Here is a 26,651-nt window from a genome sequence, read left to right on the forward strand (position 1 = left end):
GTCATTTGTTGAGTTATAAGCGAGATAGAAAGCTTGAAAATCTTCGCTGTGTAAACTACGAAAGCCGAGAAGGATCATTCGAGATTCGAGATTCGAAATACGAGATTCGAAATACGAGATTCGAGATTCGAAATTCGAGATTCAATATCTAAATTAACCAATCAAATCAAGGATCTGAAAATATGTATCCTAGCGACATCAAACTGTTCTAAATAAAAATCATACGTACATGCTCTTATATACAAATAAATGCTATGTTCACTTCTCCCTACCTAACTAAATAATAATTTGTATTTACTTTTACACAGAATATCTAAATAGACTAGTAATAATGCAGTGTGGTTTGCGGATCTAAGTGATTTTGTTTGCCCTGGTGCATTTCCACCTGATGCGTTTGAACCCTAAGGTATTTCACCACCAGTAATAGTTTAAAACCTGGGTTTATTCACCCCTTTTGTGCAAAAATGCGGTTATGGTAGAGAACTTCATAAGCGTAGCTAATTTTTTCTGTAGGGGGTCCTAGGCCAATTTTTAAAAAATTTACTATGTAAATTTAATAAGCTCCAATTATCCCGAGGAGGCGGTCCAGATCTCCTGACCCCCTCCTTTCTAGATCCCCGTATGAAGATTAGTACATGTATCTAAATAATCTAAATATAAATAATCTGTCCTGTTTTACTAATATATATAAGCATTACTTATCGTTTTTATGTATGCATACAGTGATACACTAGTACTATGATTATAAACAAATCATTGAGATATTATCACATCATACGGAATTATTAATAAATACAATTTTTTTTCCTTTTCCTCAGTAAACAACTTATCATGAGTCTTACTTTTGGAATTGTTTTCAATATAGAAAGATACCTACTCTTTACAATTAAAGGTAGGGATGATAGGGTGCCAATTTGTTCACATTGCCGATTTCTTGTGCAGAGAACAGTAAAACCCTTTATTTGTTTGTGCATGAATATTTCAAAATTAATTGTTGTACATATATTTTGTTATAATTCATTCATTGATATATCAACAAGAAAGAATAAAAGCATATGTTTCACAGCCAAGTTAAGTTTCTCTGTAGTTTCCTACCCCCCTACCCCCCACCCCGCACCAAAATTGACAATAATTACATATAAGTCATACAAATGTTTACTTTTTTGTAAGTAAATCTCTAAAAATGTAAATAAGCACTGCAAACAAAGATGTGTGTTTAATATACTACTACATTACACTTAGCCAGATAAAATGTAATCAGGATGAAGCTACAAGGGGTGAGTGGTGCAAATTTACCAATTTGTCGCCATACACACAGAACACCAAATAAAGAAACTGTGAGTGGTGTGTGGAATGCATAAAAGATGGCGGCAAATTATCTCAAATAATCAGTGCAAAAAGCCACAAATAGGCTGTTATTTGTTACATATCCTGCAAAAACATTGACAAAAAATGTTACCGCCCCATATCATAGCCGATTAAGTTAATGTGTACATATGGTCAACGTACATGTAATTCTAATATACAAGAGGGCGGACGTATCAGGCGGGGATCCAGAAAAAAATGATTGGTTGAATTAAATTAAATGCTTTGAAAATTGTTTTAAACTATCGCACGGGTCAAAATGCGTGATAGAAGCTATGTACAGTGTAATTGTTTCATTTTATATCAATATGTAGTATTACCTATTATAACAAATGAGAGTATAGCACAGCTGTCACAAGCAATACATGTCCTTTACCGGCACCACCTCCCTCCCCATAAAAAAATGAAACAATTGTCGTTTTATTTGCAAAAATGTGTGTGGTTCAAGATTTTTCTAAAGGACATACCCGATTAGAATTGAAAAAAAGAGTTGTACGTTTTAAACTAATTTTGTCAAAATTTTTAGATTCATTTGGTTATATTTTGGTCCATTTGGGTAAATATATGCACCAGCGCAGCTCTAATTTATATATAATCAGGCCATAAATTCAAAATATTTTCAAAAATTAATAGCTTTAAATCCAGTGGATGAAAGAAAAGGAAAGCAAGTCGAACTCGATGAGTGCTAATACCTGTGTTGAATGAATGGTACAGTAGGATATGCGCAAAAAAGTCCCGTCTACTCTTTCCTACCCTATAATTATTGGAATATTAAATCCGATTATAAGAGTCTAATAAAAAATGAAGTACGGATATGTACCTGTTTATCAAAAGTAAAACTACTCATAATTTATCTACAGTGCATCGTTATGGAGCTACACAGAAAGTTTTATATTAATTTGCCGAGCCAAATAAAAAAAACCTGGAAAACGAAGAGAAAACAAAGTGGGGACAGAATAACTGACAAATTAATTAGGACTATATAGCCGCCCCCCCCCCCCCCTCTTGAAATGTATATACTGAAAACAGATTATTGGCGTACAACATCCGCACACAATTTAAAGAAAATTTCATGTTTTTTTTTATCATTTTCGCTAGCTATTGTAAGACATCACAAATACCCCAAGCCCCCTCACGGAAAAGGAAATGCTCGGTGATGAGAGAGAGAGAGAGAGAGAGAGAGAGAGGGAGAGAGAGAGAGAGAGAGAGAGAGAGCGAGAGAGAGAGTCGATGTAAATGACAGGTGCGCTAACACCGTTAAAATTAAAGCTTGCTAGTTGGTCTGCCCTACCCTAGCTACCTTCTCTCTTTTCTCGTTTTAGAGGCTTAATTATTGTCTATATATGCTTGTAACAAATCAAATCAATTTCAAATTCTAAATCAAACTGAATTTGACACTACAAAACTCTCTCTGTGTCTGTCTGTCTGTCTGCCTCTCTCTCTTTCTTTCTCTCTCTCTCTCTCTTTCTCTCTCTTAAATCGACAATGGCATTGCCATACTCTACAATACACTATTCTTATCTGGATTTTTGTCTTTGAGGTTGTAAATCATTATATCTTCTATGGTTTAAAACTTTATCATAACCTATATTTTGACATGTCGATTATTTTTTTTAGTTTCGTTTCATAGCTAAAACATTTAGATTAAACAGATCTTTCTTCGCGAGCCGATTTTTACACAGTTAGGGCGAATACACTTCGGGTTAAAATTGTTCGGGGGGAAATACATACAGGGCAAACAAAACCACTTAGATTCGCAAAGCCAACAGTGTTATTTCTAATTTAATTGTTTATACTGTGTGGGGTTAATTCATCAATGTTAATTTAACCATTTTATAACCACTATATAAGAGCTATTAAGACATTTATTTGTAGGAAAGAGCATGTACGGATGATCTTTATTTAGATCAGTTTGATGTTGCTAGGATACAGGTTTCAGATCCATGATTTGATTGATTAATTTAGATATTGAATCTCGAATTTCGAATCTCGAATCTCGTATTTCGAATCTCGTATTTCGAATCTCGAATCTCGAATGATCCTTCTCGGCTTTCGTAGTAAACAAAGCATTTGTTTACATTTTGAACGTTGAAGTAAAAATCTTAGTTTTAAACCTAAAACGAAAGTTTTAAACATTAGAAACTGTCTATCTATGCTTAACATAAATAAAAAAAAATAGACAAATAAGCAAGAAAAAGATTTTTTAATGGTATATTGAACCTATGTAAACAAATTCACAGGATGAAGCTCTGCTGAATGTTAACTGAATGGTCTGGAAAGGTGACTGAATGGCACAGCTATGCCATTCAGTCACATTTCAGTTACCTTTCAGTCACCTTTCAATTGACTGAATGGCAGAGATTCATCCTGTGAAAAACAGGGCACAAGCCTTGTTTACATGACAAAGAATTGTGAGCCCTGTATCTTGCTTATAACTTTACGAATGCCTCTCAAATTTAATTTGATCATTAGAAATGCATTTCTAAAGCATTGTAAGTAATTAAAAAATAAAACTAAAATTTGACCAAAATCGTGACTATGCCCCTTTAAGGGAAACCCTTTAAACATCATTAGACTTGTGTACACATCCTGCCCAATATTAATTTATGATAATCAGAGCGTATCTTAAATCGACACTTGAACATTCCAAAAGCTTTAGACATGCAATGAGTGGAAATTAAAACGAAAGTGAAACACATAAAACTAAGGTAAGAACCATTTAAGCTAGAAAACGTTTTCTTCAGAAAAAGGAAAGATAAGAGATATTTATGTATTTACAAAAGAGTCAAAGTTGCATTTTAAACATATGAAAAACGGTTAAACATTAACAAAACTAATTGACAGAGCGGTCGGAAGAGAACCTATCTTTGACATGATCTTTAAGAAGAACAAACATAGCTACGTTGCGATTTCGAGAAACGATGGACATGTTCCTAAGTTTTCTGACAGTAAGATTACAACATATGTTGCGCGATGACTTGTTTTGTTGTGGCTCATAGTACTTTTTATTGATGATGCATTAATAGTTATAAATGTTCTCTTGTATTCTGTTTCAGATTGAGCATCAACTTTTCGGCAATTCTGTGTAATGGCGTATGGACACAATTCGAAGTGGGTTTCTTATTGATATACTGATTAATCACAATGATTTATTTCATCTCACAATGCTTGAAAAGTTTTTAAGGTATCTCACTCCTCATGTTTTGATATCATTGCGCAGATGATCATTATATTTAAAATGAATATGATTTTATTTATTTAATCATCACAGATAGATTATTTTTTCATAATTACACAACATTCATAAAGAAAATCCATTTGAATTCAAGAAATAAATAAGTTTTTTGGGGAACTATTTTTTCATGCGCAAGGTTTTTTAGACGAAAATGACAGAAACAAGCAATTTTATGAATTTTCAATATACTTTTCTTTTTATTATACTTTAATCATTATTCACATTTTTAATATTTAATAGGTTTGTAACATATTTTATAGGTTCTGTGTGACATGTACAAAATCAAGTCTTGAGAATGTGATAGCCGTTTAGCATAAAATCATGCATATATATAGAGCATGTCTGAAATTTTTTAAGCCAAATTTGGCGAGAATTTTACCTTTGAAGCCCTATATCTAAAATTGGACATCACCGACCCCCATGTTATATTATGTCAAAATGATACTGAATACATATTTAGGTAAACTGGATTAATCTTATAAAATTCTTGATATTCACAAAGTTTTTAGTTCAAATCCAATTGTAACTATTAAAGCAGTTGTCTATTTTAAGTGCAAAAAGGTCACAAAAAATTTATGCAGCTTTGTACAATTTTTTTTCGTAATCCCTCTATTCAGTGTGACCATTGTGCATAATTAAAAACAATATTTGAAGAAATAAGTTTGCTTAATCAAAAATACTGACAACAAATCCTAATCAGGATTAAATTGCATTTTAGGTGCAAAAAGGTCAAATTGAATGGGCCATAACTCAGAGGGATGGATACTGATCCCCCATTATCTTTGTATTTTTAAGTATGTTTTGTCTACAGATTTCAATGATATACTTCTCAAGAAAATCTTGATACAACAACATTGAGGAGTGGGATACCTTATCTAGGTTATCTGTTCATTAAAGTTTATGAAAAGGGATGTTGTAAATTGTATCATTTTATAAATAACAAATTATTTAAGTATTAAATACAAGAGAAATTTGAAAGGGCTTGATGGTCATAGATATTTTTAGACGGATTTTTTTTAGTTAAAAGAAGAGCTCTGTATAAAAATAAAGGAAAATACTCAAATTTAAAAATCAAAATTTTAGATTTTTAAAAATGATAATAAAAAGTTAATACGTTAACAAATCATGTCTTAAACTTTTAGATAGTTCTGATGGAATTTTTGTTGACCACTGAGCCACCTTACGTCTTAACACTCATTAAAAAGAAGGCTTACCAGGCTGGCATTGTCTTAGTTGGTTATCAGTCGATTTACTAAGATTTACACTCCCCCCCCCCCCCCCTCGAAAAACAAAATTCACCTTGGACTACCCTCTCCCCGGAATTTTTTTTTGATCCGCGCATGCATTTTTACTTATATACAGTCTTACAAACAGAAAATAAGCAAGTTATATTACTTAATTAATTTGATGTTAAAGAAAGCAAGCACTAACCTAAAGTTCTAACAACCTATATTTACGCAACACTGACATTATGCATACCACAAAGTAAACAAATGTGATTACATGGGGTTACATACGGTGTAAAATATACATAAAAACGTAACCTCGCTTACCTAGATTTACTTAGATCAGGTACATTGGATGATCCAAAAGTATTCAGCTATGCACCACGCTTCTCATAGACGGCGTGTTGTATAAAATGATACATTAGCATTTTTGGAATCAAAAGATATTAATGTTATAATATGATATGTACACATGGCATTTACCGTGTCATTAATTTACGTCTTTCTAACGTGTATATTTCAGAATATATTTCATGCTTCAAAATTAGAAAATGTTTCAAACAGCACAATATTTTGAAACGGATATAAAAAATACCTTTTCTTGCTGTTAAAAAGAAATAGGGGACGTTATCGTCCATTTTGGATATTTACGCTGTGTCTTTTGTCTCAAGAACAAGGAATACAAATGTTGGGCATGTGAATAGTGGGGAAATGCATGTTTTCCCTCTACAGACATCACTTGAAACTGTATTAGAATTAATACGTGAGAGCAAATGAACAGGATACATCTAACGTCGTTCCAATATAAAAACAAAGGCATATGTCATGTTCATAAGGAAATAAGATAGTTAGAAGACATACGCTATGAAGGTAAACTATGGCTAGGTTCTTATACATTCACCTATATTACAAAGCAACGTCCATGAGTTTTTGAACTTATCGAACATTTACTAATTCGATATTCTTCTTCATCAAACTACTCCATCTATCACAAAAGAAATGACGTCGCTAGCGTGCGGTGAATATCCATACCTCACAGTCTATATAAGATATTATTTTCAGAAGTAATTATCATAATGCATTAAAATTTTCAGGGTAAAAATTTTGTCCGTCCTTCTACACCAACAATTTATTTTGTTTAGTAATCAAGTATCAATTTTCAAATTGTTTTTGTATTTCTTACAGAGGATTTTAAACAATTAAAAGAAAAAGGAAGAGAGAAAAATATTTTTCTCTTACATGGAAAAAAAATAGTTTGACTAGCAATAAAGATTCACGTTAAACAAAAATTGAGACAGAATTGCAAAGTTGTGTGATTTCTGGAGTCATATACTGCCGTTAACTTTCAAAAGTGAAATATTTTTTGTTCTAGTACTAAAGACGTGAAATGTTTGAAAATATCTGATACAATTTAGTCAGCGAGCTTGAAAGTTATTATGTATTGAAAATAGTGTGAATTATTTTCTTAATTTAATTTAAAGACCAACTTCACTCCTTACCAAAGACAACAAAGCACAATTATCGTCATGGATTGGTAAAAAATGCCAATTTGAGTTGCTGTACAAAATAAGCAGGGATGGCTGTTGCTCAAGTACGTTTCATGATATCTGTGACGGAGAAGGCCCCACAGTTACCATACTATACAACACAGACACCACTGTTTACGGAGGATTCCTGTCTCAGAGTTGGACGTCATCTGGAAACTACATCGATGACCCAAACGCTTTCTTATTCATTCTATCTCACCAAAGCGTCCAAAGTCCTCGAAAGTTTCCTCTGACCGATCATACAAAGGCTGCATTTGCTCACAATCTATTTGGACCAACTTTTGGAGAAGTTAGTGGGAGAGATATGATACGTCTGCCACAGAATCGCGGTCAAAATTATCTTTTCAGTGGTCTTCAAATGTGGAAAGGAAGTAAGGATACTGATTGTTCTTAAGTATCATTTATCTATTAACATTTATCATGGGTGAAGGAAAAAAGACTCCTTTCAAAGAAAAATACTTTTTTTTCAGTTCAGAAGTTATATATTATGCTAAAAAATAACTATGTATCTTAATCTTAATCATGATGTTTGTTATAAGAAAGACATACACTATAACTCGGTCCAATATCTGAAAATATACTTAAAATAAACAAAAGTAATTTTGGACATAAAGAATTACTAGTTACTAAGCAAAGAATGAAACTAATGGGTTTCTTCACTACGAAATAACCTGTTCAAAACCCGAGTATAATAAAGTTTTACCATTCTGGTCGCCCGCTTAATATAATTTGTTCAATAGATATGTATAGATAAAAAAGGACTATTAATTGATACATTAAAACTGTATTTATTGTACAAACAGTAAAACCATCTGCCCCCCCCCCCCCAAAAAAAAAGAAACTTTAAAATTGGCGAAAAGATCAAAAAATGTAAATGCAGTCTGTATTTTGCAAGATTCAGAGAAGTCAAGAGGTAGAATATTTGAATCTGTAAAATTTGAAAAAAAAATCATTCAAATTAAAAGTGCTTTTCTCAATATACTTTGGTTCTTATTTTAGATATTGACAACAGTTTAATGCAACCATATCTGATAAGTTTCCAAAATACAGTATATGCTTCGAATCCACGATGTTCTCCAGGCTATGGGTCACCGCATGCAAACAACAGCAATCAAGTCTTCAATCTTAATGGGGAAGTCAATTTTGGTGTAAACTCTGATGGACAATACATGAATATGAACAATATCAACTATATGCTTGTGTCCGATTTAGAAGTTTATTCAGTGAAAGGTATCATATAATTGTTTGTAAACTAATCGTCCTAATTTTCTCTGTGGTATTTTAAACTATGTGCTATTAATTTTAACTAGGTGATAAAACTCTATCTATTATATTTAGATGCATATACTATTTGGTTTTTTACTAGCTGTGGTCATTCAACAGGCATCAAATTTAAGACAACTTAATACAACACACGAAGTATCCAAACAATGGCGGGAACCACCTCAGTGGAGTGAGCAGGTTAGGATTGCTTTTGTTTGCTGTTTACTTATACAATTAAAGAGGTTATTTGGTGAATCATGTGGGATGTGAAGGTGGCGACAAAGCAGGAAGAAATACTAAACCATCTAACACCATCTAACACGGGTTATGTAAATTGTTTTCAGTAGTGATCGGTACCCTGATAACCTACATAAATAATTAAAGAAAGCATTTTGTTGTTTATTTTTACATCTTTCTTTAAACATATTGATAAACCTATTGTAATCAGCAAGTGCAATTAATCGAATTAATGTTTATTTTCATCAGAACGTTAGCTTAAGGAAACAGCCAAATCGTCTTCTTTGGGAATGTAGGTCCTACAACACTATGAATTTTTCTTGCAGTCCGTGATTTTTCTTGCGTTTAGGCACGATTCGACCAATTGATCGACAGAGCATGCAGATTTTACTCTTATCATTTTCTACAGAGCTATAAATTGGAATTTATTTTCGTAAGAAATAGGGGAATCATGCTCGATATATGTAAATACATCTTGATAACAATTTTGTATGTCAAATATCCGGGTTTTATCCAAGCTGACTCGATAAAAAAAACTTAAAGTAAAGACCAAATGCACCTCTGATAGGACCTTACTGATTATACTGAATGTCGTATATTTAAAATTTTCTAATATCTTGTTTATCTGAACCGACAAAAAATTGATTTGTACTATTTCATTGATAAGTTAAAAGATCTTATTAAACACTTCACGATGCATTGATACTCACAATTAAAGATGGTAACGTTCAAAACTTTACCGAACTAATTTCGATCAAAGTTCATACAAAATAGTTATTTAAAATTAAAAAAAAATACTTTCATAGATTCAAAAGTTGATGAACAACGAAAAAAACTACGTATTTTATGTATATCATGTATATGGTTAATGGAAAAAATGACGATAACAAATTGATAAATTATTAAATTTTGTTTCGTGCGTTGAAGGAAACAAAAATTATATTCATAACACACACACACACACACACACACACACACACACACACACACACACACACACACACATAATGATGTAGTTAATACTCAATTAATATTTTTTGTTTTACTTTGATGACGTCATACATAATTTTTTGATATCATGGCACTAATATAAGTTCTTTTGCATTAAAAGTCTGTAGAAAATAGGGAAAACAAACACATAAAAACATATTTAATAAATGTGCTGATTAGAATCTCTCATTACTCATTTTAGTAAATAATGATTATCTGACTGTTGTATGTTTCCAGATATCACCAGGCAAAGTATCTGGGATAGAATAGTGACTCATTGGATAAAACCTTACCACCACATATAATGAGATCAATCGTATATTTATTTTCTATGATGTCATTAAAATTAGCAACTATATTTAGCACCCATGAACTGAAAAAATATTGTCACTTCTATACACTTTGTATTCTGGAGTAATTTTTTTCCCGTTGCCTTTGCAGAGTGAACTGCAACCTTAAAAAAACTCGTCTCACAAGTTACATAACATAACCTTTTTCACAGAGTTTTCAACAATTGAAAGACTTTGTCTCCAGGTACAAGCCATTACCTGACATGAAGATCTCGGAGGTCAATATTTTACTGGTAGGACAGATCAACGCTGGAAAGTCTAGTTTTTTCAACACTTTGAACTCCATTTTTCGTGGGGAAATATCTGCACGCGCATGCGCCGGAAGTTCGCAGCACAGTCTTACTACAGATGTAAGTGAAATAATGATTACATCGACCATCTGTCATTTTATATGAATGTCATAGACTGCAACCGTACCAACTCTTATAATCATTATGTATCTTTAATACATAAAAAAAAGTATGAATACTGTGGTTTCATCAATATTCGTTGAATACCAATTTTCGTGGATTTCGTTGTTTAGTTGATCCACGAAATTAAATGTTCATTAAAGTACAATTTTAATGACATTTTGTATTGATAGGGTCATTGGCCACGAATTTTCGTATCCTTGAAACTGTGATTTTACTTTATCCCCGAAAATTGATGCCCTTGAATAATAATAAAACCACAGTATACAAATCTAGTGTTAATATATGGCGAAAGTTGAAATACAGAAACATATGTCTTGGGTCATAAAATCTAAAACTAAGCGGAATAAAAATTTGGTGAAAATGACAGCATTGCAAATGTCATGAAAATAAGACTAAAGATTTATTTTGAGGTACTTGATGATTGAAGTTATGATCATTTGCATTTTATTGTAAAAATGCATTGCCTTGGAACTAATAATTATATCCTCAATATTAATCCTCAATTAAAATTGTTAAAATCTAAATGTCAGCAAAATTGTTTTCACAGTTATTTATTTTACTTCCATCAGAAGTTTTTATTCTCTCTAACGAGTAAAAAATTGAATGTTAACAGTGTTTTTAAAGAATTTTTAAATAATGTATTTGTACATTTGCTGTTTTAATGACTTGGTGTCAAGAATATAATAAAGATATTAAATCATTAGTTGTTAGCAAATTGTTGTTATCTGGTTTTTACTTACATTTGAATAGTTTGAAATTTCAGGTGAACAAGAAAAGGTGCAGTGTTATTGTCATTACAAGTGACTTATTTCTGCAGCAACTGTGCTTCTTACATTTGCATAGCATATGTTTTGACTTTGGTATAGCTTTTATTGAGTTCCTCGATGTTTATTATTTGATCGGTTAAATTGATGCTATACCTTATTTTAGCTTCGGAAATATAGAATACGTAACCGGGCAACCAGTGGTTATCTGAATTTCCGGCTTTGTGACACCCGTGGATTAGAGGAAGAAATGTCCATGCATCTGCAGGACATGGCGCTTCTTCTGGATGGACATTTATCAGACCAGTATAAGGTACGACTCTTCACTGTGACAACAACATCATTATCTAAACAATTACCACGTAACTATGTCATATATTATTTCAGTTTAACCCAATGGCACATGCCACCCAAAGAGATCTGGGTGTTGTCCTTAACCCAACGTTTCAGGATAAGATTCATTGTGTGGCTTTTGTGGTGGATGGAAGTTCCATTGACGTCATTAAAGGAAACGTTTCCCAAAAATTGATGCATTTTCGTTCTTTGATGATTGAAAGAGGTTTGAAACACAATAAAAAGTCGAAGTGTATCGTGATAAAGTAAAAGATAATAATGCGACGCCCAAATTCAATACATCTTGAATATAAAATAACACGAGTATGAAAATATTATGATTTAGAGTCTTTATTTACTTGTACCTATTAACTTAATTATTTCCTTTGCATAGGAATTCCACACGTTGTTTTCCTGACAAAATTAGACAAGGTTTGTCCTATGGTTGACGAAGATGTTCGAAAAATCTATCAAAGTCAAGCCTGTAAAAAAGCCATAGAAACAGCAGCTGACGTCATAGGAATTCCTCGAGGTCACGTGTTTCCGGTCAAAAATTACGAACAAGAAACTCAATTACAAAGAAATGTCAGTATTGTTGCTCTGACAGCAATGAGACAGACGCTGGTGTTTGCTGATGACTACCTAGAAGATCAGTACGAGCTTCAGTCTGACCAATAGATTCTGATTAAAGATATAATCTTACTAAGTACACATATTACATCTGTACTAAACTTTTACGACCCACTTTCATTCAGATGCACTCTAATTAAAGTATATATGATGTTATGCTTAATAAAGGATAAAAAAAAGAAACATTCTAATCTTGTTTTATTTTCTTTAAATTATTAATCAACAAAAATAAACAGTAGTCCTATTTGTAACATTACTTCTTTTTATTTAAAATTATTATAGTAGTAGTATACAAAAAATCACGTTTACGTCATTGCTGTCAACAAATGTCATCATCCTTGTGTTCATTGGAAAGCAAATGGATGAGTGATGTTGCCCCAAGGCCTCATGTTTTTATTTCTCTACTTTTACACATCTCTAAAATTATCTGAATTTATATTTATGTAGACCAGTAAGCCATCTACAAAAAATGTAAATTTCAAAATACCCCGGATAGAGGTTTTGGCTCTAGAATGGTGAAAATAATGAATGTAGAGAATTTATTTATATTATATTATAAGTATCTTCTACACTAGCCAGTAAATTTGTATGAAAAAGAAATGAATGTCCCCTGAGGAAGGGGTTTTTATGAGAGGGTGCAAAATGGTCATATAGTGGTGCTGCGTTTAATGTTTAAAATTCGTCTTCTTTACTTTTGCTAATAATGAATACTAGACTTTGACCCGTGCATGCACTAATTGATATTGCATATAATATCAGACATTTACGAAATAGATACATCGACACCCCATATACTGTACCTTCATCAAAATGACTCTTATAAACCCGTAATGTAGCAAAAAATTGCAGAATTCCTTCGAAACAATTTTGGAGGAAATTAATAAAGTTGCATAAAAAAACCAGTCAGATTATTCATAATAAACAATTCTGAGGCTGTAAATACCTTTCATCTAAAAATGATTGATATTTTTGGAGAATTTGACACTTTTCACTAACGTTTTTAACTCGCATCAAATTGACACACCATGTTGACAGTCGGAACTATCGGTATTTTTCCTAATAAATGCAGTGTTAGAGTTATCTCCCGTATTTTCTTTGATGAACAGAATATATTAGCAAATTACACGTATTTGTATAAACGTTTCTGTGTTTATCTGGGTGTATTCGTTTGATCGATTGGAGAGCTGCAAGAGTAATCCTAATTTGCTCGTTTGTAGTATGGAGATCTTCGATATATCTTCATTGTCTTCTTTTCAAAAGCAAGTAGATATTGGAGTTCAGCTGGAGATATTCAGGTCCGTTCTGGAGGTAGCAAACGAAAACACCACAAATGTGATATTGTGGAAACATGCACTTAAGAGCCTTCCGTGATTTAGCGTGAACGTAATGCGCATGTGCAAGATTGTAAAATCCATAAATTCCAGATGATTTCCGGAATTTTTTCAGGAATTTTCGTTGTTTATTATTTAGCGAAGCTTGATTGTGAAAAAATAAAAACAAATTGGTAATCTTCACGTACCAATGATATTAAAAATATAAAAAAACAAAAAGACAGTACTCCACTGATTTATCGGTATTAAAGCCCAAAAATTCGAGTCTATTATTTTAATACAGTAATATAGATAAACTGACTGGATACTAAGAAAGACAATAATTCCCTCCACCAAAATTGTAAATTTAATGTCGCCCATGGTAGGGGTTCAGAATCTAGAGCAGGCTAAACAGTTATAAAGAACAAACGGTTGGGTTCTTACTTTAGGATGTGGCCAAAATAGTTATATAGTGTCAATGTTTGTGATGTCTAAACATTCTTAATGTCTACTGACACAGATTGAAAACTGACTGCATATTAGACAAAAATTGAGCTGTCATTTTTTGATTAAATTTTCTGACCCCTAAGACACGGGTTATGGCTGATGGGGTTAGTTGCATTAGTTTTATTTTTTTTTTATTCTGCTCTTGAATTTCAAGGAAAGAACTGAATACATATTTTGAAAACAGGAAGAATGAAGTTGTATTTCAAAGTAAAGATATTGTATGAGCATTTGGAAAGAGTTTTGGGAGGGGTGTAACAGTTAATGGAGTTACCTTCCCTTGGTTGTTCATATCAATGGATAATCATTAAAATAATGTCATTAAGACGTTTTGTGATTAAAACAGTTATACAAATATTTTTTATTATATAAAACAAAACATCTTTAACAATTTTAAACTTTCTTAATAAACAATTAGACTTTTTAATAGTAACGTATTGATTTACTGCCCAAATCACCGATATGTGGTACATATAAAATGTTGTTTTGAATAAATGTCAGATGATGATAATAGTACAAAGATGAGTCATGAGAAGTGAGAAATTGGTAAGTTTTAGTGTTTCTTTTTCATTCAAGTGCTTTAAATAGAGACTTTCTATCTTGCCCCTGGTTATGGAGGATAGGAGTTTTCTATATAAAAAAAAAACCATGTATACCAACCAATTTAATTACGTTTATCTATAAACATATACAAATAAAAACTATCTTTAAAGTTAACAAATACAAGTATTGAAAAATTACTTCCAATCAGGGTCTTACACCTTTTTGATATCAGGTCATGTACTCTATTATGATCTTGAAGTTTTTAGCTGGAATTATAGCTTTTCTGGCAAGAATGGGGCGGTCATTTAAATAAGTTTTACTCCAGAATGACACTTAACTTAATGCATATATGAGATATCTCGACAGGTATGTGTGTGGGCTATAGTACTCAGGGTGAGCTGTTGGGTCTTTCTTTTGTTTATCAGTTGAAATTAAAAAAAATTACAAAAAAATGACAAGGGTTGTTGAGTATCATCGATTACCGTAAAGTACCATGGACCAGGATAGTTGTGAAGCATATGTCCTCGGTTTTCACAAATCATAAATAAAAGGATACTGATATATCATTTTTCTTGAAGAACTCAAGTTACATTTACATCTACATCTACAGGTAATGTTACAACAACAAAACTTGAGTATGTTACTTGTATATTGAGTTAGTGGGCAACTCCAGGTAAAACTTCCGTTTTTTTACTACCTAATTAGCATTTTCTTGTTGATCATACATTATGCAAATCAGTTGTGTTTATATTATTTTTTGCATCTTTTATCCTATGACGTATAAATAAAAGTATGCGAGACTAAGGTCAGGGGTTTTAGGTGAATTACATTATTTTTATAGTATAACATGTATTGATTACAAGAAAAAAACACAAACTGTGAATCATAGAAACATGTCATGTTTATTTTGTATAATATAAGTAGGTATTATCTCTAGGTCTGTTTTTTTCAACTTTAAATAAAAAAAAGAAAAGAAACTAGAGACGAGCTCGTTGCAAGCAACGATTAGGTTTTCCGTCGTAGCTGCGTCATACTTGTGACGTACCGGTATTACAAAAATTGATAGCTGACCATAGTACAATATTAGATGTGTAAACACTGAGAAACAAAGTATTATATTTCTGTGACCGCGTAGATTTTACGGTGATAGAGAATTCGTCTGGATCTGCATCGGTCGTGTGCAGTACGAACCGGGTGAGGGAATGTTGGCGTAAAGTGTATAAGGTAAAAGGTTGGGGCGCGCTGTGGGCCGTAAGCTAAAACGAAGGGTAGGTTTGCCGTATTCCCGAAGGTCCACCAGTATACAGTTCCAGAGAAATAAACAGGCAATTAATGCAGGATTCCACATTATTGGACGAGACACTCAACGATGGCAACATCATAACAATTTAACAGACAGGCATGTTACAAACAAGTCGGATATGGCCAGAAGTGGCCTCCGGACTCAAGACTCTGGGAGAGTCGGACATGGCCGGGGCTGGCCGCCGTATTCCAGACTGCGCATTGACAATTGTACATAACTATTTATAAGAATCTTAACAATGAGTATAAATTGACAGGTAATGATATAAGTAAGCTGAGTGAAAGGTTCACAAATATAAAATAATTAAATAAACTCAATGAGTCTTTGATGTCCAAGAAATGAAAATCTGATAATTGCACAATGTTGTTTTAAGAGATTAACAGTCCTTGAGACATGACACTCTGTCTCTTTGAAATCACATATAAAGTCTGAAAAGTGTCAATCACTAAATAAAAAAGTAACTATGTAAGAAATAAACTGTGAGAAAAAATTACGAAACCGATGTTGAATTTTACAAGTAAAGTAAAAAAAAAAAATATAATTAAACAGTGCATTTTGCACGATGATTCTACATGTTTATAAGCAAATACAGATCTTAACGCGTTGTCCCTAGTTTGATTCGCAGCATTTTATTCACAGAGTGGGACTGTGGTTATGCCCGGTACGAAGGTAAAAAGACCATTGGCAAACGTTTTACACGCATTTTTATCGAACGCAAGCGCCAATCAATCTCTTAGTATATACGAGGGTTGTTCGGAAATTATTGAGACATTTCCTCTTATTCTTTTAGTAAAAAAGATAAACCATTGAAATTTCACCAAAACGTAAATCAGGATAGAGACTATAAATGTGAAAAGTTTCTTGTTCATGGCATGAATAGATCATTCCTGGTAAGCTGACCAACCTACCTTCGTCCAATGACCCGGCGCAACCGCAAACTTTTCGCAACGTCATCTTAACGCTTCTTATTGCTCCTGTGTTCTAAACACCTTACAAACGAACGGAAATAAGAATTATTCTTTATTTATCATCTTTTGTTTTCATTTCAAGATGTCACCATTTACATTTTCTGTCATTCTTGTTGTTTTCAGGGGGAAAATCGAGTTATTTTTTTCCGAAAGTCTAATTACTGCGAATGTCTCCTGCAGTTATTCTTTATATATTTTAGAACTGTTGATAACAGTTAGTGCGTCAAAAGTACTTGATAATTAATCCCTTTGGCCTAATTCTAGTTAAACAATCAGTGAAAAAAATATGATGAACTGAAGCTCTATACCTTGTCTTGTCATCGTATAGTTTTTTTAAGCAATTGCTTGGCCTTAAAAGGTCTTCTTCCGAGATTTCCACCAGTTTGACGGTTTTTAATGCGCCGCCTTGACGTCAAAATTCAATGTAAAGTCGTTGTCCGATTTCTATTGTTTGGTAAATATATGTGTACCATAACCGTATTTCATCTCAAACATCAGTGAAACTTAATCAAAAGTTAGTCGCAAAGAATAGCAAAATGAACATATTTAATTTGATTTCTTTTATCATTAACTGTAATTCTACGGACACTTATAAAGTAGATGTTTAAGTTATTAAATCTCCGAGTTCATGGCTGCGCCGGGTACCCCGACCACCGACTTGTTTATCTATCGTCGTAAACAAAATATTAGATATTCTTTTAATATCACTTTGTTTTATTTTTTGTTGGGGTAACTTCAGTGTCTATGCCAATTTTTACCAAAATTCGTCAATTAGGAAAGAAAATATTCGAGTTGTCTCAATAATTTCCGAACAACCCTCGTATGCGGAGATCCTGGCAATTTTACAAGGGGTTTTGAAGAATAATTTTGTATTTCGAGGAGGGGGAACATGCGCGGATCAAAAAATTTTTCCGGGGTGGGGGTTGAAAAGTCAGACTGTTATTTGAGTTTGCCAAGGGATGTCCGGACATATTTGGTAAGTTTATAATGTACACGCAATTGAAAGAAATTTCGCTGGGGGGGGGGGGGGGGGGGTCTGGAACCCTTCCCCTTCTAGATCCGCGCACGGAGAATACTGATGCCGGTAATTTTACTGTAATTTTAACCATTTTTATTTATTTATTCATGTTCATAATTATCAGAAAACCAATATTACCTTTCAAAGCAGTTAAAACTTAAGATACGAACCATTTAGTCTCGGTGAGTATTGCGTCCGCGTACGAAATAATGGCAATTTTCAAGAAATTCGGATGGACGATCTGTGTCCTAAGTCGTCCATCTTTTTCTGACTAAAAGCTACATACCTGCAGTTAGAGATTGTCAAACTCTTATTGATTATGTCAATTTGTTTGTCTCAAAGAATCATTTTTTAAATCAATAAAGTTTTACCTTTAAAAAAAAGAAAGAAATCGGGCACAATTTTCAATGTTAGCATTTTACAATTTTATGGTCTAATAAAATTTCAAGAAACAACTCTTCATTGCTTTATCCGAAATATTGCATGAAAAAAATTTACATCGCATTTTTTAAATTACAAAAGGATATTCAAAATGAACTTGGATTAACCGCTAACAAACAAGCATAAAGAGAGACTGAGAACCCATTTCTTCTCCTTTTTTTTTTTTTACATCAAAAGAAATTCAATCAAAATATATTTTTCCTTTGTATGCGTTAATGAAAATGTAGATCAGCAAGGGGTTCTTTTTCGTGCAAGCACCTACTTAACAGATTGTAACACGGGTCTACAACGATGACAAATATCGAAAAGGCAATATTGTGAGTGAAGGATGAATGTGTAGTTTGTTTTTTAAGTTTATTTTTGATACATGTAATTATATCTATCTGGATCGGTTATTTTTGTTAGTTTGTTTTGTTTATTAAAGAGGAGAATAAAGAAATGAGTAATTTCCAAGCACGTAGCATCGTTTTTGAAAGTGGGGGGGGGGGGGGGGGGGGGGGCTCATCCAACAAATCTTGACAAGCAAAAAAAGAAAAAAAAATTAAATTTTCCAAAATTTTCAAAATGTCACTAATAATTTCATGATTTTCATACAATTTTTTTTACATGCTACCAAAATTGGGGGGTGGGGTGGGGGCAACTCCATGATAATTCAATTTTTATTATGTAAATTTTATAAAAATAGTTGCTTCGAGAAAAAGTGGTGAGAGGACATCTTTATGTCATATAACATGTGAAACTGATTTCATTCCACCCACAAGCTTGAAATAATGAAATAATTTTAATGAATATAATATAAATAGACGTCATAAATCCCATATCAAACGACAAATTACCACTTGATTCTGTGCGTCTTTTTAATGAATTTATAAACAGCGGCACATTCTAAAATATATTTTTAAAGGTAATGTTAGCTGCAAGTCTGTAGACCTTGTATGAAAAATTTCGGATGGTAGTCAATTTTTTCGGGATACAGACCGAGCGGTACATATATGCAGCTAAGGTAACTAAGAATGATTCCAATAAAATACTTTCATACTTTGTTGAGTAATGCAAGCTTTTAAGAAAGCAATACTTATATTTGTTTAAAATATAACACCCAAATACTTCGTCTTACATTCGCTATTTGAAGAACAAGCAGAACCAGTATAAGTCTGACCTGCCTCACCATATACATTGTTGGAATTTTATTGTCCTATCATTGCATTGCTCTGCATGTACACAATTTCTTTTAAAAATTAAACACTTAAAGTGTTCATCTATATGGCAACACATAACGTACACACGTGATTCAAAATAACCCAGACGGAAAACGGTAAAGAATTCAGTCATTGGGTCTACATTTTATAGAACTTGTAAAAAAACACATTGCGGGTCTGAATGTTTGTTGATATGTCAATCTATCAATATACAGTTTGTTAATTATTTTCGATTGCTAAGGCTACAGCGTATTTGATGAACATTGAACAACATTTTTTTCCATGCCACTTTTTTCCATGGAAGATAGCGAATACAAGTATAAAGCATTTGTAAAATCTATTTAATTACCTCTTTAGAATTGTGTATGGAATAAATAATTTATAAGTTGCTACTGAAGGTTGTTTGGTATTTTCGTTTGTAGGTGTTTTGCAAGTAAAAAACCTGAAACGCGGGGCAAGTCATAATTAATATCCCTAATTATAACCGTAACTTAAAACTAGCGGCTTTGGATTCAAATATTATCGTATACGAATATTAAGTTCACTTTTTAAAATCATCTCCACGATGATAATTATATTATATCCACCGCAAATCTGTAATTTTTTTTTTTGCTTTAAACGAATTGTTCTATCGGGAGCAATCCCGCGTTCGTTTAAATTGCCAGCGTACATTTGTCATGTCAGTAATACACATTGTGCTTTATATGACGGCCGTGTATACGTATTGTAGAAAAGTTGAGTTTAACTACCATGCATTGGAACCATTTTATTAACACATCTCCCAGTACTGAAACAATTCAAATGTCTCTGTTACAGTAACACAGTGAGGCGTTAAACGTGTACGTCCAGCTCTACAAGCACATGCACTGTCGTCTAGGCGACGGCCTGAATACAGCTAGCGACTCTCCTATCGATCGGTTACCTGAGTCTCGTAATGCATCTAAATATAGACAGGGGCACAGTTATGAAACAAACAACAACAAAAAAAGGTCGAAGAGGTGTATCTATATGAAATGAAAATGTACATATGTATAAAAACATTTGGAAATTTTATGTGGAATTATTTTTGCACGCTACATGTATCAGTTAGTGCATTACAAGAAGCCCTTTCATAACCTCATAAACGTGCGCACCCCCACAAAAAATGGACCGAACTGACAAAAATCGTTTCTGCAAATACTGACTATAAATTACGAAAACATTAAATTGAATACTGTAGAAGGATTCAAAATCAATTTCTTTACAACTAATGCATTAGAAATATTTATTCCTTTTTAAGTTATTGACAAGAAACTTTGGACGCCTCTAACTCCCTAATTATAAGGGCCAGCCCCTTTTTCGGTATACCGAATGAAAGGTCTGGGTAAGACCAAGAACTTTTAAAATACATGTTATAACAAATTTTTATCAGGTAGAAAACTAACACGGAAAATACGCGAATCTTTTTTATTTTTTTTCTTTCCTTTGTTTCAACATCTATACCACCCCTTTTATTTGCATTTAAATAATAAATAAAATATATCTCGCACAAATTCAATGTATTAGCTTCCAAACCAGCCCATCTTTGAGACTATGCCAGTCATCGTTAAAGCTAAACCCCCTGGACAAAAGAAGTCGTTAAATTTTACTAAAAGGGGAATAACTCAAAACCGGATAGGGATTTTCCTCAACTAAAATATGCAATGACAACATCACGCGCCATGGTTTCAGTCCTGAAAATTTCAAAACAATCGGTGAACAAACGAGCGAGATAATAAGGATCAAAGTTGGCGTCTAGAAGAGAAAAAAATAAGAAGAAATTTGAAATTTTTTCAGAATAATAGTAAGGTTTTCCGCTGAGAGCGGAAAACCTTAAATATCAGTTGTCATATAATTTGTTGTTACTATACTTTGCTAGAAACAGGAATTTAAAACATTGAAACAAGATTTAAACTTCCTTTTATTAAGATAAGATTTATACCGAAAAAGTAAATCCGGGGTCATTCAGAAAGTTCATAGACACTCTATGTCGTATGATTTTAAAGTAAAAATTCATTGTTTTATTGTAATAATAATGCTCTTTTCAACTTGAATGTTGGGCCAACACGGAATAAAATTAAATAAGACTAGTTAAACAATTTAAAAGTGGAAATTCAGTTTGGAAGCACATAATATAATTATATTAAGTATAGTAATTGTTGAGGACATTAATGACATGAAGAATTTTTTCTTCATTTTCAGGGATTTTGGCCCAGTTATGAAATTGGAAGTTTGTCAAATATTGAATATACATTGTATGACTAAATAGTCTTTAAGATGACCAGCTGTCAGCTAGGTCAGCCTGAATCAAGGGTTCTTAATCTAAACACTTAGATATAATCTGACTAATAGTCAGGGATGTGTAATTGGTACATGTATGTGGTACTTAGTTGAAGTCCCCATACTCTAAGTAGGTGTTAATGACTGTCACAATTCGACACTTCACACACGTGATTTAGTTTGGAAGGTAGACTTATACGGAAAACCCCCACGACATCCTGTCAGTGAGTGAAATGGGAAATTAGAATCTACCACCCATTATACTACAGGAAATGATGAAGTTTTTATGTCATGTAAATAAACATTCATGTATATGTAAATAATGCAAACGTTCAGCTTCAGTCAGTCTGTTTATGGATGGGTTGATGACACTCCGATTTCAGATTCCAAAACCTAATGGCTTTTATGGGAGGGATGATCTTGGTACTCGCCATAGGGACTGCCTGTCTGGTAGGGGTGGTGGCAGGACACGGTCGGTTGATTGAGCCCCCAGGCAGGTCCAGTATGTGGCGCTATGGCTACAGGAATCCGCCGAATTACAATGATAACCAATTGTACTGCGGTGGAGTACAGGTAAATCATTTATATGATGTTGACCACTGCGGTGGAGTACGGGTAAATCATTTATATGATGTTGATTACTGTGGTGGAGTACAGGTAAATCATTTATATGATGTTGATTACTGCGGTGGAGTACAGGTAAATCATTTGTATGATGTTGATTACTGCGGTGGAGTACAGGTAAATCATTTATATGATGTTGACTTGGATACCTGAAGTTAGTTATGATTATCAACAGAAGATCTTTAGATAAAATTTGAAACTATTACAAACAAAATATCGAATGAGGTTAAATAGTATAATATTTATATTTATTTTTAAATTTAACATCTAAGCTATAAATAGTCAGACATAAAATTCTTGAAACATATAATAACTCTAAAGTGTATGGTTTCATACGATATATATTTTGCTATTTTATCAAAATAAATTTTTCTATGTCATAATTTTATTTCTATAATCAGAAAAATAAAGGATATACTTTTAAAAGGTTAATAATACTATTTTACTATGGCCCGAGTAACTAATATTACCAATTGCAATTGATTTTCGTATGTCGTCATCCGTCGTCGTGCGACGTGTGTTTACAATTTGACATTCAAACTTCTTGAAATATACATGACCAGTATTTTTTAAATGTGGTATGATGCCTTCTATGGGTATAAAGAACATTAACGGTTAACCTAATAACTATTGCTCCACAAGGGCCATACCGGCCGGGCAAAAATGAAAAATAGCGGACAAATGAAAATTCATTATAACATCTGTTGATACTGACTTCATGCATATGTTTAAAAATACAATGAAACCCGCCACATTAGTTCTAAATGTTATGCCCCCAGGGTAGTGGTTTTGACTCATGATCTACTTCTTTAATACTACTGGCACTGAATAAACAATGACTGCATGATAAGGAAGACAATAAAACCCTTTAACAAAATTATAAATTTTGTGTCCCCTAGTGTAGGGGCTTTGGCTCTAAGGCGGAGCAAAATCATATCATATCAAGTTATTTATGTAATGTTCAAACATTTACTCTTCTCCTACTGGTATAAGAATTGGCTGTCCATGACTATTTGGGTAAGGTTTATTTTCCTATTTTAAATATGCTAAATAAGAGCGAAATTCTGGTCTTTAGTAATGCATACATAAAGCCATCCACCAAAGCTGTAATGTTTTTATCCCATGAGATAGCAGTTTTGATTCTAGTGCGAGGCCAGTGTTATTGTATATTATGTTTTAAAATTCCAACATCTATTTCTGCTGATACTGAAAAGAAACTGCATGTTTGTCACCACTTCGGCAGGGAATTTGTTTCCTGTTTAAATCTACCCAGCAAGAGCTGAAATATATTTATTAGATATGCTGACAATAGAACAAATGTAAATCAAATGAGGAAATAAAAACAATCTACTCATTTTGTTTTCATTTTAACCAAGTTCAATTTATTCACTATTCATTTCATCTTCGTGACACTGTTTTAATTAGTATTCATGCCCTGAAATTATTTCATTTATAAATTTAATTACATAACTTTTATGCATAAAATTATTGTGATTAGGCCAGAACTTGTATTTATTGAATGAGAACATGTGTAAGGACACATATTATCTGTTCATGATTCAGTCATCACATTCCGTGATCCACATTTCAAATTTACTTGCAATTCCTCGCCGTTTAACCTTTAAACTATCTTTTAACAGAATAAGACAAAAAAATACAAAAAGGGAAAAAGGCGCAGATGTTTTTGGTTTAAATAGAACAATAAAGTTTGATTTTTGTAAAGAAGAGAATAAAATTCAATTGAAAAAAAAATGAATAATTATTCGTCTGATTAATTCAAATCTTATGCCAAAGCTAAACAACACGTCGCATGATAAGTCTACATAGTGACGTCATAGTTCATAGATAAAACAAGTTTTGTTTTTCGGAATAAGGCGATAAAAGTCACGTGATTCCGTTATTTTTCGTTATTTTTGAATGATAAATAATCTCATATGTTGATCAACTTAATAAAATTAAATATTTTATTATGTATCTAAACGATCTGTTTCTTGATGTTACTAGTTTATATTTCCATCTGCTAATTTGATAAGAAATACAAAAAAATACATTGAAGTCGTAATCTTTTTTATAATCAAAGCAAATTTGAAACTTATCTGGTTTAGATCTATAAATATATTCATTAAAATGTTTTTATTTTTTATATTAAAACCTTCCAAATTTTTTAATCGATTTTAAGAGTAGTAAACATCGCAAGCGTCAGTCATATAATGATTAGAGTTAACGTTGTCGAACAAAATGGCTGCCAACATAGCTTCGCCACGACTAAAACAATTGTTTTGCCATTAGAACCTTTGATTATACTTTCAATTTTACACTAATGTTTTACATATCCATGTTGCTATTAAACCTCGCTTTACGGGGCAGGCTTTGCAACCTCTCGCTGCGCTAGGTTAAGGATGAAGAGGCCAAAACTTGTTAGGAGGTCAACTGTAAGTAAAGCTACTGAAATAAGTGACAGATAGCGTAATTCTTTTGATGGGCTTTAATGTACTGGTACATATGTCATACACCCCACTCTATATGACATTGGGAAGTGAGCTCTTGACTCTCAGAATTGTGCTCATTAAGGGCCTTAAGTGCAAGCACACCACTACTTTATAACATGAAAGTCCAAACAGTACAGATTAATGTTCTGTGTGATACATCAAACTTCATCACTTACACTTGAAACATCATCACGGTAAAGTAAAGGCACTTGATGACAAATATAATACAGACAAAATAATTTTCTATTGCAGATTCAATATGAGGTTAATAAAGGACGCTGTGGGGTGTGTGGGGATCCATTCCAGGGGCCCCTGGACAATGAGCCTGGTGGAAAGTATGCTAATGGAATCATTGTTCACTCAACAACCATTGGTGCCATTATGCCAGTGATGGTAGAAATTACAGCAGCACACAAGGGTTACATGGAATTCAGACTTTGTCCAAATGATGATCCAAGAAAGCGGATCTCAGAGGAGTGTTTGAATAATTTTTTGTTAACCGTCATCGAGTCAAAAAGTACAAGATACCCAGTAACGACAACTGGGAAATACAAGTTAAAGTTACAGCTTCCAGATAGTGTTAGGTGTCGTGCCTGTGTTCTACAGTGGAAGTATAACACAGGGAACAGCTGGGGAGTGGATCCAACAACAAACAAGGGGTGTATAGGCTGTGGAAATCAGGAACAATTCTATGGATGTGCAGACATTGCAATTGGTTACACCGACATTGAACCTGGCTATTCTTTGATTACCAACCAGATGAGTAAAGGAGATCCCATCGTTAATCCCGGTGATCCCACCCCACCTCTGGAGCCAACGGAATTGGAACCATGGGGACCTGCCACTCCAGACAGCGGAGAAGAGGTAGATCCAGCTATTATTTCAGGTCAAGGTGGATCCACCTCAGATACCGAAACCAAGATGTGCAAACAATTTCTTGAATTCCAAAGCCAGTTTCCAAACGAAAATGCCAGACCTTGTGTCTGTCACTCCTGTGTAGGCAAGACTTGTGTGTGTGAATGCCTCCAAGACACACCTGCCTCATCTGCAAATTCTCTTCGAAGTATTTCTATGTTGACTGTACTTGTATTTTCATATGTTTTGCACTTTGAAAACATATAACATCAGTATTTGCTACAAAAAACTATTGATCATTGTAATTGATGTTGTTTTTTTACGAGTTCTAATACAGTCTAGTCTATCACTGCACGTTCCTGTCAAACTGTTTTGAAGTGTGCAAAAGATTCATTCTAAATAAACCTGTCATAACCTATCCATGGCAATTTGATGACTTTTCATTAATTCACCTAAAAAGATGGCTCAAGCGAGCTGTTTTGCTCAACTGTGAAGAATTTAAATTGATAAATCTGTGAAAAAATGTGTTTTTATATTACTATACTACCATACTTAGATAATGTAGATTTTAAATTGTAAATTCTGTGACCTCGGACCAATATTTAGACCCAAAGAAGGGTTAAAAGTTAAACATAGAAAAAATATTAAAACACATAGTGGAATCATTCTGGAAGTATCCTCATATCCTCACACAAAGGTCATAGGAACCTTTCTCACATTTTATAATTATTTAAAGTTTGTTTTCC

The 26,651-nt window shown here is 33.0% G+C and overlaps 2 protein-coding genes across 4 annotated transcripts; both read left to right on the forward strand.

Moving 5' to 3' along the window:
- Positions 1–3,937: 3,937 nt before the first annotated feature.
- Positions 3,938–12,538, forward strand: LOC128158430 (interferon-induced protein 44-like). 3 transcript variants are annotated; one of them, XM_052821252.1, is made up of 10 exons: positions 3,938–4,073; positions 4,210–4,313; positions 4,422–4,476; positions 7,308–7,744; positions 8,373–8,603; positions 8,740–8,834; positions 10,366–10,563; positions 11,557–11,703; positions 11,778–11,949; positions 12,118–12,538. In XM_052821252.1, exons 3-10 carry the CDS (start codon positions 4,454–4,456, stop codon positions 12,399–12,401), a joined length of 1,587 nt encoding a protein of 528 aa, XP_052677212.1. In that variant the 5' UTR covers positions 3,938–4,073; positions 4,210–4,313; positions 4,422–4,453; the 3' UTR covers positions 12,402–12,538. The 3 variants fall into 3 exon arrangements, with proteins under 3 accessions (XP_052677212.1, XP_052677214.1, XP_052677213.1); XM_052821254.1 differs by having other exon boundaries at positions 8,454–8,603; XM_052821253.1 differs by lacking the exon at positions 4,210–4,313 and having other exon boundaries at positions 3,984–4,073.
- Positions 12,539–22,230: 9,692 nt separating this feature from the next.
- Positions 22,231–26,323, forward strand: LOC128158433 (uncharacterized). Its single transcript, XM_052821260.1, has 2 exons — positions 22,231–22,510; positions 25,303–26,323. Exons 1-2 carry the CDS (start codon positions 22,334–22,336, stop codon positions 26,170–26,172), a joined length of 1,047 nt encoding a protein of 348 aa, XP_052677220.1. The 5' UTR covers positions 22,231–22,333; the 3' UTR covers positions 26,173–26,323.
- Positions 26,324–26,651: the final 328 nt, after the last annotated feature.

Source organism: Crassostrea angulata, chromosome 8 (assembly GCF_025612915.1).
Source record: "Crassostrea angulata isolate pt1a10 chromosome 8, ASM2561291v2, whole genome shotgun sequence".
Taxonomy (NCBI): domain Eukaryota; kingdom Metazoa; phylum Mollusca; class Bivalvia; order Ostreida; family Ostreidae; genus Magallana; species Magallana angulata.